Source organism: Anastrepha obliqua, chromosome 3 (assembly GCF_027943255.1).
Source record: "Anastrepha obliqua isolate idAnaObli1 chromosome 3, idAnaObli1_1.0, whole genome shotgun sequence".
NCBI classification, from domain to species: Eukaryota; Metazoa; Arthropoda; class Insecta; order Diptera; family Tephritidae; genus Anastrepha; species Anastrepha obliqua.
The window spans coordinates 85,784,826-85,798,413 of NC_072894.1; the positions used below are offsets into that span (position 1 = coordinate 85,784,826).

General features: G+C 35.5%; 1 protein-coding gene across 1 annotated transcript in view; it reads right to left on the reverse strand.

Moving 5' to 3' along the window:
* Positions 1-273: 273 nt before the first annotated feature.
* LOC129242578 (transient receptor potential cation channel subfamily A member 1) overlaps positions 274-13,588 on the reverse strand; it is a 112,068-nt gene continuing 98,753 nt past the window's right edge. Inside the window, exons 12-18 of the mRNA XM_054879306.1 lie at positions 11,025-11,406; positions 10,842-10,958; positions 9,429-9,591; positions 4,543-4,655; positions 3,507-3,666; positions 991-1,124; positions 274-865 (exon numbers count right to left, since the gene is read on the reverse strand). Of these exons, the coding sequence (XP_054735281.1) occupies positions 692-865; positions 991-1,124; positions 3,507-3,666; positions 4,543-4,655; positions 9,429-9,591; positions 10,842-10,958; positions 11,025-11,406 (1,243 nt within the window). The 3' untranslated portion in view covers positions 274-691. The remainder of the gene's footprint in view (positions 866-990; positions 1,125-3,506; positions 3,667-4,542; positions 4,656-9,428; positions 9,592-10,841; positions 10,959-11,024; positions 11,407-13,588) is intronic.

Genomic DNA, 13,588 nt, shown 5'->3' on the forward strand with positions numbered 1-13,588 from the left:
AATATAATATTAACAGATTGTAATATATAAAAAAAAATTCTAATGGTATGAGGATAATGAATAAGACCTTACGACTCATTCATGTTTGGTGTATGTACACGCAATTTAAGAAAAAATTTACATATATATTGTAGGTATCTCAAGAAAACCTAATTCAAATGTTACCTTGTCCTAAGGTAGGTTTATTTACTAATAGTTCGAAAATTCAAAAACAATTTTAAATGTCTGCCCTTATTAATCTATTTATTTCCATAATTTTTCTAATTTTACTTGTTGCGCACACTTGGTATAAAAACTGCCTTTTGGTTTTTTTTACTACAAACGGAATTTAGTATGCATTCCAATTTCGCATGAGTTTTCAAACGCTGTGAACGTTAAAAAAATAGGTATGCGCTTTATATGGCTAAGCAACATGCGCTAGGTGTTAAATGTTCGATTGCTCCCGAAAGTAGACAATTCATCCATTACTTGTTGTTGTTTCAATGTACGAGCGTTGTGCTTTTTTGCATGGCTCGTAATAAATCCTTCAGGGAATAAGTTACATAGGTACAGTTTCTTAGTTTTTTAGTGCTTATAGTTTAAAAGTTGTGGTTCACCTATATACATACATATGTACCACAATTTTGATATATGTATTTACGTGTATATCTTAAATATTTGTCTATATGTTTCTCAACTAAGTTAGTCGTCTCTATTCATAGAGACTCTTATTAAAACTGAGCGCCGCGCGTAGTCGATTGCGTATTCGAGGTGAAGTCCATCGTGAGCCTAGTGCTGGTCCATTATTGTAGTTTGACATGGCCTTTAGATCATGTGGTGATACACCTTCATCCACGTCGTCAGCCTCGGTTTTGATTTCCATTTTCTGAAACGTAAATAACATACAAATTCACATACAACTATACAAATTGGCGCTATTTTTTTAATTTACGTAAACTAAAATGTTATCTATTTTTTTAAATTCCTAATTTTTAAATATTTTTGTCACACCTGTACAATCAGACGCAAAAGCTGGTGTTGTTGGTCCAATAGTCGTGTGATATCACGCAATTTACGACGTTGGCGCTCCAATTCAACATTGATAAACTCGTCGTTGCTCTCGAAGGCAATTGCATCCATGGTACCTGGGGAGAAGACAATACGGTGGAAGTTCAACATTAGAATTTGTACAAATAAGAATCTTTCATTTACGTTTTGAAGAAAGAAAGATGAAAAGGGCATACCCCGAATCATGGTGTATATCGTTGCTCTAATTCACAAAGGTCCTAACCAAAACTTATTTCGAAACTGCGTTTTTAACAGATTTGGTTTGTTTGTATACAAACACTGAAATTTTTAGTGAAAGTGTATTTTAATATACATGTACAAGGTGAAGTCCAAAATAAACAAGACTGAGCTAAAATAGAAACGACAAGAGCTTTGTTCTTCTTCGAGTTTATTTACTCAAAATAGTCCCCTCTGGACTCGATACACTGTTTTGCGCGACCTAAAAGTTTTTCGTTTCAGGTCATTGACCGGAATGCCCTTCAGGATGTCGGTGCAAGCCTTTTGGAAGGCCTCTACGAACGCAAAACATTTTTCTTTCCTGACCAATGCAATTTTCCGAATAGGTAGAAGTCACACTGACCCATATCAGGCGAATACGGTGAGTGATTGATGGTTCAAATGCGATTTCTAGTCAAAAAATCAGTCACAAGAGTGGATCGATGAGATAGTGCATTATCATGGAATAAGCGCCAGATTCCTCCTTCGCGGTATTCAGGGCGGATTCAACGAATGCGATGCAACAAACGCCAAGATAGAAAATTGCATTGGCCCATTGGCACGAACTCCTTGTGGACAATTCCCTTGGAATTGTAAAAAAAAGAGAACGACTTGATTTTTGACTTCTCCAAACGCAATTTTTTGGGTGGTGGCTCGTCTGGGGCCTTCCATTCGGCACTTTGGCGCTTAGTTTCAGGTTCATGTTGGAAACACCACGTTTGATCACCAGTTAGAATGTCGTAAAAGAAGTTCTTTCCTCTTTTCTCGCCTCTTTCATGAGAATCAGCAGCTCAGCCAAACACCCAATAAAAGGGTGTAAGCGTCAATTAATCATATACTGGGGTGTTTAACAAGATTTGCGGTTCGATAAGAAAAACAAAATTTTATGGTTTGAAATACACTTTATTATTCAGTATAGATGTGAGAATCTGAAAGTGCTGCGAAATAGGTTTCCACAGACCTATGACCTTATTATTTGATGAAATGTGCTTTGCGCACATGGAAGCCACTAGGGGCGAAATCTGGCGAATACGGACGATTCGATTCCGATACCAACAATTCGAGCTTTAATTCATGGATTTTAACCATTGTCAAAATGATCTTTTGACATGGTGCATTGTCTTGATTAAAAATAAATTTTTTCTTTTGCAAACTGGGTATTTTTCACGAATCTTTTCCTTCAGATGGTCTAAAAGGTTACAATAATATTTAGAATTTATTGTTTTACCAGTTTGCAAGTATCACAAACAAAATTCCTTTTGCATCCTAAAAAACGGATGCTAATGCATTCTTGGCCGATTTCTTGACAGGAACTCCTTTCGGAGCCGAAGTTTACACCACTCTTTAGCTTCCTGTTTAAGATCATGGTGATAGACCAAAGCTTCATCCTTTCCAAAACGCTTCAAATGTTGCTGAGAAAGTTGCATTCGAATGTGTTTTTGTTCCATTGCTAGCGAATACGGTACTCATTGGCAAACAGTTTTTTAAGCCCAATACTTCAGTCAAAATGTAGCTTGATGCTACATGCAATGAGATGCTTAGGACTACTACTAAATCTTTTTCAGTCACTCGGCGATTTTCCAATACGATATCCTGTATTTTTTCTACGACTTCTGGTGTTGTTGCTGTTTTTGGACGCCCGTGACGTCTTCAAGTCTTGTATGACCACTGCACTGATGGCAAAACATTCGTTTATGAATTTCCTTTGCTTTTAAATCTTCCGAAATTAAAAAATTCAATCAATGCGCGATGCTTGACTGTTTCCACTGTAGAAAATACTGTGACTCGTTGACACTAAATGGTTTGTAAACAAAGAAATAATTGACAAATTGAAATGAAACTCCATGTTCATATGAAGAGCATGCCTACATATTAAACGAAAATTTTGGCTAGTAGCATAGCCTCTTTTATCGAATTGCAAAACTTATTGAACAACCTATTATACATATATTATATATCCGAATAAAGCGCTTCGGTTCATTCAAATCTTATGTCAATTGGAGTTGAAGAAGTGTATTGAAAATTAATTCAAACGTATGGAAAAGTATATTGATCTTAATGGACAATATTTTGAAAAAACAACAAAGCCATTTTCGATTACAAATATTTTCTTTTACTTATCTATCTTAAAATTTAAGTAGCAACCCTCGTATAGATTACTTACATATTTGTACAATTGTTTACAAAACTATTCATTCGAGTTGTGAAAACGCCCGCATAACAGAAGATAAACAAATACTTACTATCCTCACTGAATGGATTCGAGAACCATTTGCGCAAAAAAATATCCAGAAAACCCAATTTGCACTTCGTGTTATTTGGATATTCGATGAGCTCCATTTTATCAATTTTTTGTAGCCACATTTGAGGCAATTTATGCTCCAGCTCGGTATGCAAAACCACCTGCGCGAAAAACAATGATGATATTTGATTTTATATAAAAAAATTGTTTTAAAATATATGCGCGAATGTATGCACTAGGGATGCCACCCACGTGATGTTGATGCTTTTCGGGTCTTTAACGTAAGCTTACCCTAGGGCCCCTAAACAATTTTAATGCCGAATTGAAATAAATAAATCAAGTAATTTAGTCGAGTTAAGGCAGCTTTTGTTTTTTTATGTTTACAAATCAAGCAAAAAAAACGAACATAGCCTAGTGTATTAGCTGTGAGTTTAACTATATTTATGTACATATAGGTCTGTATATTTATATGTATATAATTAGCGGCCGCTCCGTGCATGAAACACCAAAATGAAAATTTTTGTCTAATAGCGGTCGCCCCTTGGCAGGTAATGGCAAACCTTCGAGTGTATTGCTGCCATGAAAAAAGGTCTCCATAAAAAGTATCTGCCGTTTGGAGTCGGCCATATATATGTATAAATATATATATATATATGTATATATGTATATATTTGATATGTATATTGGACGCCTTTTTTAAAACCTTTGGTTGATCACTCGAGTTTGGCCTTTTCTTGACCTGTTCGATGATTCTTTTTAAAAAGTTATGTCCATAAATCGAGAGAAGTTTAAATTCTAGAAAACTACTTGGAAGCTCAAGTCGTTAGCTATAATAGAAATATGTTAAATTCGCGCTCAAAGTCGAAAAAAAATCACGTCCAAAGTGCTCTCAGATATTGAGGCATATTAAAAGGATATGTCCCAAGGCGAACCCCGGTATTAAAGGATTACTTTAATAATGTTCCGAATAAAAATTTTCTGCAAATATTGGCATCCCTAGTATGTGCATATATACTAGTATACATCCGAGTTCAAACCTGCATAGCTAACCGCTTGAGCTGCGCATTTCGTCTGACAGACTCAATATCACCAACCGCCAAACCGATCAGTAGATTCATTAGCAGAATCGGCATGATAATCATGAATACACCTGGAATAAGATTTAGCATAAGAATAATTCAAAATTAGCAACAATTTCTAATTTATAAGTAAAGAAAAAAACACATATAGAACTGGATTTGAGTCAAGCGAAAATTTCAAATGAAATATTCCGCTAAGTTGATATATGCAGATATTTCTTTTCTTGATGAATAAAGAAGGTATGCTCGAGTATATTAAGCGTAGGAGGTGTTCTTGTTACGATAGTTGATGTTCTCACAATAGCTGCGTAGGACAAATTCGATGGACAGGCAAAAGGATAAGAACTATATTTGATGTTTGGCTTGTGAGCAAAATTTCACTGCCATAGGCCTTGGTGTTCACTCACTTTGTCTCAAAACGATACCTCATACGAGGTGTGGCAATTAAGTTCCTGGAAATTAGTTATAACTCTCCGATTGCATTCGACACTCCGATGTAACATAAATCTGTTATTACCACCAAGACGCAAACCATCAATTGGCAGACAAGTTCGACCACGCATCTACTGATAATCAATTAGATCATAGTTGTTGATTTCTTTCACCACTTTTACATAGCATGCGCTAGCAACTCTTTTCAGAGAGTTCGAAAAGTAATTTCTTTTTTTTCCTATTTTATGTGCCAAAAGAAACATCGAAAATAAGACGAAAAGCGTTTTTGGTGTGGTGTTTAGGGGAATGGCACCACATCATTTTGAAAAAGTATTTATATTTGTATCAATTGTATTCTTAGACAGTTCAGCTTCAATATAGATAACTTGAGTTTTGCATTGGGCATGTAATAATATTTCATCGTCAAGCATTATCATTACCAAGCAAGAAGACGAAAATAAGTACTTTTTTCCAAGAGTACTTCAGAAAGCATCAAATGTATTTCAGAATAGCCAATTGTACTTCAGAAACCGTAAAATGTATTGCAATTGACTATTCTGAATTACATTTTACGTATTCTGAAATACAATTGACTATTCTGAAATAAGTTTCCCGATTTCTGAAGTATACTTTTCGGTTTTTTGAAGAACTCTTAGAAAACGTGTAGTCCTAAGCGAATAGTAGAGTATAAGTTAATGGGTTACTCCCGCATGCGATCCCCATAATGAAATCACAGACAAGCGAAACTATTCTGGTAACTTTTTAGAAGAAAAAAGTCGCAGAGACTTATGTGATCCCCCGTGAGTGCGGATGCGTAAAGCGCTTATAATTTATATATAAGGATAGCTAATTGTGGTTAGTTGTGGTTCGATGGTAAGCCTACACGAATGCAAAGGATAGGAATCATATGGTGCAACTGCTGCGTTTTCTTAATAAACGCGAAAAATTCCGAAAGTTCATTGAGTCTAATGTCGTTGGAAATTCAAAGACATATTTTTGAAGATAGTGATGTCGCGTCCTAGCCAAAGCGAGACCATTACAGAAATAATGTTTGGCGCTCTGCATCTGCTTCCCACTTCTGCAGCTGCGAAAAGAATTTTTCGCTTGCCATGCGTCCCATTAGGGGGAGTCTTGTAATTCTATCTACCACACACAGAATCAATTGAGAAAGTAAGATTAAGTGCTAAGAGAATAATATTTTATCAGAGCTTGGTTGTCAGAACATATTGTGATAAGACTTTTTAGAGATGGAGGCTTTACTTTAAGTTAGTCAGATAGATGATGCAATAAACATGCAAACATGCAAAGTTCACTGAGAGGTCTTTTGAGCAACACTTGAGCCATAAGTGAAGAAGAGAGTACGCCCATACAATTTCCTTATTCGCTTCTCCCTCAGCTATTCCTATGAAAAATTTGTTTCCAAATTTGAAAAGTGGGATAGCCTTGTTCATGATTCAATGATAAAAGGTTTGCTCAGTAAGCAGTTTTCTCGTTCTCTCTTGACAAATGGGCTCCCTAAGCAAGACATTGGGTTGCTAGCTCTAGAAATTTTTAGTGAAAGTGGAGGAAAAGTAAAATTTGTAGAAAAAATATTTCATTTTCAAAATGGCCTGCTTACGAGCAACAACTCGCTAAAGAGTTTTCATCGGTATGTTCAGGACTATGGTAGTATGACTTGAAATACATACCGCTTAAGTCAGGACATGATAGAGTAATTGACGCAGTCCGAGATCGACGAGTGGTGAATTTACAAAGCTTTATTTCATATGATGTGGTGATTTAGAAGGAATTCATGTATTGCAAAGAGCTAGCATTTCCCAAAGAGTTACGATAGGGTGAATAAGGCCTCTTCATGTTTGAATAATTGGGTAGTCCCGACGGGATCGATAACATTGCATATCTCATTATAAAAAAGTTGGGATTGACGGAATTTGTTTCCAATGAGACCACCTTCCCATGAATGGATGAAGTGTCCAGAGGAGGCTTAGCAAAGCACAGTACAAGCATGAAAAAGCTTCTCATTAAAAACCATCTGCCGGAATCGGCTTAAACCTGTAGGTCTTCCATTTGTGGAACGCCCACTACAAATAGGAGGAGGAAGTGTACGTGCCAATTATTTATCGCGATCGGTTTTAAATTTAAAACTTAATTCACAAAATAAAATCTTGGATTAAGTAAAATAGTTTCTTTTTGAAGTGAAAACTTCTTTAGAATCGTTGGGAGTGATTTGAGGAAAAGTGAAACGAAAAAGCGACCTCTTGGCTACGAAGCGTTATATTATATGTTGATATAAACGTAGCGACGAACTAAATAACTTTTATTTTTTCTTGTGATTCGAACCACGGATTTTGGATCGGAAGCTCACATTGCTAGTCGCTCGGCTACCGCGCCATGCTGTCGGCGCTGGCCTAAAAGTTATTTAGTTACGAAGCGTTATATTATATGTTGATATAAACGTAGCGACGAACTAAATAACTTTTAGGCCAGCACCGACAGCATGGCGCGGTAGCCGAGCGACCAGCATTGTGAGCTTCCGATCCAAAATCCTTGGTTCGAATCACAAGAAAAATTTTTTTTTTATACAGTTATTTTATTTTATTTTATGATATGTTTATGAGGAGCTTTTTTTCATGGCAGAAATACACTCGGTGTTTTGTCATTGCCTGCTGAGGGGTGAGCGCTATTAGAAAAATAGTTTTCCTTAATTTTGGTGTTTTCACCGAGATTCGAACTGACGTTCTCTCTGTGAATTCTGAATAGTAGTCACGCACCAACCCATCCGGCTACGGCGTTTGTTTAATTTTACTGATGCAAAAATGAGGGAAAATATTTGAATAAAGTTTGCTTACTGTTTACACATTTTCCAAAGGTGACGGAGAACCAAAAAGAAAGTCGATTTTCAAACAAATACGAGTGCATATGTGTAATTGTGTTAGAGTTTCGGTCACGCCCCAGTAAAACCTGCGTGCATATGTGTTTGTAACATTCAAAAAAATGTAATTGTGTTAGAGTTTCGGTCACGCAGGTTTTGCTGGGGACGCTCATAATAGCAACCGCGTGTGTATTTTTATATTCGTAAATATTTTCATTTTTAAATATTTACCGCAATTATGCCGAAAAATAATGCAGAAAAGTGTCGTGAATATCGACAGAAAAAAAAATTAATAAATAGCATCACGGAATTCATTCACGAAAATTTAATAAAGTATACACCAGAAGTATCGCGGATACTTAGAAAAGATTACGATAAAGTTCCAATGATTTTAAGTGGCGATTTTAACGTAAATTTTGCATTGGACACAGCGGTTCCTTCAATTGACTTTCTCAATACAACATTCAATTTAAAAATGTGTAACAATCGCACTGAATCAACAACACGATCAAAAACAACATTTGACGCGGTATTTCAAAGATATGTTGACAACATCGAAACCAAAGTATTTGTATCATATTTTAGCTATCATAAGCCACTCGTATCATTTGTTGAAATTGAAAACATTGAGGATGAATAATAATAAAATGAAGAAAACAAAATATGAACTTTATAGCAATATTATAATGAACCTATAATTATCCCGCCCCTAATGCTGCTTTCGTCTCATTCTCTCTCAGTTTGTTTTACGGAAGGTTTCACTTCTATCGCGTCTAACCGTTAGACTGGTATTTTTTTTTAATATTAGACTTGGCAATTTTCGTTAATAACTTCTATTAGTACCATTATTTAGATTCAAATATTAATTAAAGTTTATTTTCTAAACCGTTTGCAGTTTGTTTCCATTTAAGTAAGAAAATACTTTTTTGCTACCATTTTTAGCAAAAAGGATTTATTTTTTTCCAATTTATTCACCTTCTTACAACCTTATGTAAGGGAGTGTCAAAAAACGAATGTCACTAGTGAGCAAACCCTTAAAAATTGAATCATAAGCCTGGTTCATAACACCGAAGTTTAAAGAAATAAAATCTAAGGCCTCTTCATGTTTGCATCGCATTAAATCTAGTTGAGACTCCGCTTACTTGGAGTTTCTCTAATCTACCGGGAACAGACTTAGTAGAAGTTGCATATGCAATGCACATATAATATATACGAGTCTACAGTTACAAAGGCAAAGAAACTTTGATAAACATGGATGCTGCCCATTGTACCTTTAGCATTTCACTTTTAAACTTGGTATTTGCTAAACCTGGTAACCAAACGCTGCCACCGAGAGCAGGTAGTAGCATTTTCAGTTAATTCTAGTCGAGCTTGTTTTTTGGGTATTAACTTTCGGTAGAAAATGAAAGTCTCACCTTATTTAAATAAGTGTCCGTAGTGTCCCATGCCTAGGTACCATATATTCTATTTCTTTGTGACCAGTTGCATTTTCACATATGCAGTGTCTTAGTTTTATAAAAAACGATTTTCTAATACTTACTCAAAATCAGAAATGATGTTATTGGCACTTTCAGCTGGTCACGGTAAAAGGTATTAACATAGGTGCCCACAAAGTCCAGTTCGCCCAACATCATTGAAAAAGTGCGCAACAGTGACATCGGTATGTTGGAGAACGATAAATGATTCGGCTGCGCATCGTTTATCTGTAAAACGGCATAGAAGCCACATTTCATAAAATAAGAAGCCGGTACGAGAGAGCGTTTACTTTTATAGATTCTGACAGCAGTTACACTATAAGGATTACTAAATATTTTTTAAGGAAATAATAAATAAAATAAGGTATAAAACTGAAGTAAAAATATAAACGATTAATTTTTAATATCGTTGAATGAAAAAACTATGTGCAATTCAAAAACTGAAATATATTTTCACAAATATTTTTGATTCAATAAAAGTAGTCGGTGGTCACCCAAATATCACCGAATATAAGATTGCGCAGGCTATAGCAGAAAAATAGGCATAATAAAGACGCCACATAAATGTAGATGAGATGTGCGAGAGCATTAAGGAAATATAGTCAATTTAGCGAAGATTTATTAACAAAAAATGAAAAGTTAGCTTAAATAAAGGTAAACAAAGAAGAAAATAGAAAAGGATGGCATAACTTTAGTCAAAGGTGAGATGTGCGCGAGAACTATTAATATAGGACCAAAATTTGGAAGATTTTATAAACAAAAATGGTTAAGTGAAGGTAAACAAAGATGATAATACTAAAGAGAGGCAATCTCTGACTTTCAAATATACGCATGTAGGTGAGATGTGCGAGACAACTATTAAGAAAGGACCAAAGTTTGGAATACTTGTAAACCAAAAATGCAATGTTAGGTTAAGTTAAGGTAAACAAAAAAAAAATAATAGAAAAGAATGACAGCCTCTGACTTTCCGAGGACCCAAATTTGGAATAATTGTAACAAAAAACTAAAGTTAGGTTAAATAAAGATAAACAAAGAAGAAAATAGAAAATAATGGCAACGTCTAACTTTCCAATATAGGTGAGAAGTGCAATTACAAACAAAAGTTCAAAATCAGGTTAAGGTAACAAAGAAAAAAATATAAAAGATTGGCAATCTCTGACCTTCTAATATAGGTGAGATGTGCGAGAGAACAACTAAGATGGTACCAAAATTTCGATGATTCATAAACAAAAAAGCAAAATTAGGGTAAGTTAATGTAAACAAAGAAGAAAAAAAGGAAATAGTTGTGTGTGTATTAAATTTAAATAAAAAACTGCAATTGCATCAGCTGAACTGTTGATCTGTCCAATTTACCGAAAGCCGTGTAGCGGTATGCGCAATTTTTTGTGTGTTGATTAATAGATCCCTAAATTTACTAGGGACTACTGTCAGAATCATAACATTACTCGGTTATTTCTTCAAATTTGATTTGATTTTACCTTTGATAAAAGAATGTAAAATGCTAAACCGAAAGCAATGATAAGTATTGAAAACACGGTCAGCACTTTTATCAGAGTTTGTAGTATCTCCAAAAACATCACAACATATATGCCAACCTAATGAAAATATAATTATTAATTATTACTAAATTTCTTGGAAGTATTATAGTTCTTCAACAGTACTTGATCGAATCGTTGTAGAAAGAGCAATAGACGGAACCACGATAAAAATACCGCCACTGCCGCAGCCGAGTAGTGCACAGTCGATATATTACCATCAGAGCAGAATACAGGCCATACCATGATCAAGGCGGATATGTATAGAATCCATGATATTAAATTGACTATCTCGAATATGTAGTGTAAGCGTTGTTGATACATTTGTAGAAATTCGCGTAAAGAATTGCAGCCGATATAAACGACGATTGCTACAGCGCAGAATACCAAGGCGGTAGAATGTTGCAGGCACTCATAGGTCTCACCATATTTCATTGCAAACGATTCACCTCCGTCCGTTAGATTTTCAGACCATTCAGGATCGGTGTTATTAATATTTGTTGTAGAACTGAAAGATATATGTGCATAATAATAAATTAATACAAAGATAAATATGATGAGAGTAAGCAAAGTTTCATTTTTCTTTGGGTTACTTGTTTTGGCAACACGATCATCCATGGTAGGAAGGCTCCACTCTTTACCCATAAGAGGATGTAATTAAGATACAATGAATTTGGTCAAGCAAATGAACGAGGGTCGATCAATATTTACAGGTCTTTGAAGAAACCTGACTGTTAACGGGTTTTTCGAAGAACTGCCAAGCAAGAAAATATCGCAAGGCAATGCAACTAACAGGGGTGTGACCAGAGCACATCCAACAAGGTAGAAGTCCTTTCGACATTTCTCTCTGTTGAACTGCGATTAAAATGATAAACCTTAATTTTACCGACTGTCGATAAATGTCAATAAACTCGTAGGGGCAGGTAAACTCTTTAGTTTTTTTAATACGAAAAGGGAACACTTTTTTCTTCAACTTTTTTAACTTTGCTCGCTCGTTTTAAGTGGCTGATAAAAAACAAACCCAATTTTAATGCCTAAAAATGTCTAAATAATGTGAAAATAAGACTTCTTTTTTAAATACAATTTCATTGTGAGGCAAAATGAAAATAAAAATAACCGCCATTCCTAGAGTGTGTCAGTTCGACCCCAACTTTAGCTCTCATTTTTCCGTACATTAACCATAGCATGTAATGTTAGAGTCTGTGTCAGACAAAAGGATCCGCGATTATTCATGAAGTACATAAGCGGTCTGGCTTTCCGGCAAGATGCGTTTTCATAATTCCACACACATTTTAAATAGGGTTGTCGTCTGGAGACACCATCTTATTGTTTTCAGGTCTTGCAGAGTCGACTTTGGTGTTTTGGGTCATCAATCATTGTTTCTTCTTGGATACATTTTTTTCATCGACTTCAGAAGTCCTGGGTTGTAAATTTCGACCATTTTTACGGCGTTAAAATTTTGCGTGAAAAGTTCCAAACATCCAAAACTGCGCTCGGGTGTTTAACAGTGCGCTGAGCGATTTCAGTATGGCTCGTGGACCAAGCTCGCTTAAGTGGAACCAAAGCCCAGAAAGTTGTTTCATTCGAGAAAACAACCTTACTCCAATCGCGTTCCATGTTTTCGGTAGCCCAAGCCTTGCGTTTCTCGCTGTGTTTTTCTAAGAGCAGTGGTTTTGATGGTGTAGGACGGTAGGATATGTTCGCCTCCATAAGTCGTCGTTCGATCGTTCGAAGTCATCAACATTTTTGTACACTTTATACCGCTGATTCCACATCGTAACAAATTTTTTTGATTTTTTAATCACTTTTGCAGCCGCACCGTAAGATAATTTCTGCCCTTTCGCATAAAAATTTGCGTGCATAAAAATACCGCCTCGAAACTCTTCGCGTACTTCTCACTCATTTTTGTTTGGTTGAGCTTTTGGGAAAGTTTCGAACGACACCAACCTGAGTTAGCACTGGCGTCGTAGCGTCGTTGAGTAGGACTATTACACAGCAAAAAGCAGAACGAAATACATATATCTTGAAGTTAAAAGAAAAAAACGGTTCTTTTCCTCTGACACAGACTGTAAATACAGTTTTCTAGCCGGTAACAAAACCCACTTTATGTATACTATTTATATATTAGAGCTCTCAATTTTGTTCGCACATTAACGAACAGCTCAGGTAAATGAGCGACGAGTTCGATGCTCGTTACTCGAAATTTTTGAGCTTTTTCCGGTAAATTGAGCAATATTTTGTTTATTTTGACCCTTTTGTCAGCACTTTGTTTAAGTTTTACAAATTAATTATAGACAATCCTAACGTTCCTGATAAACAGAAGAAATGCTGATCAGTAAAATTGACAATATTTGTTTAGCTGCTCAAATTGTTCAAAAGCTCTCAAATTTCCAACAAACTTTTGAGCAATGCTACCTGGACATCTAGAGATCTCCTAATACTCTATCCGAACTTGCCCCGATGCTGCTTCAATTCTTTTTTTTATTGGGTATTAAAATACTCGCATACCAAAAATAGGCAACTCGCACATCATTTACTAGAAATACCTAATGAACACACTAGTCACATAAATACCTAGTTCACACTTAGTGTCAAATACAATGCGGCCGGCCTGAAGTTTTCTTAAATGTCTGCTAACAAATATCTTACTACAATCTTAACTATTTAAAGTTCCTGAGTGTAATATATTT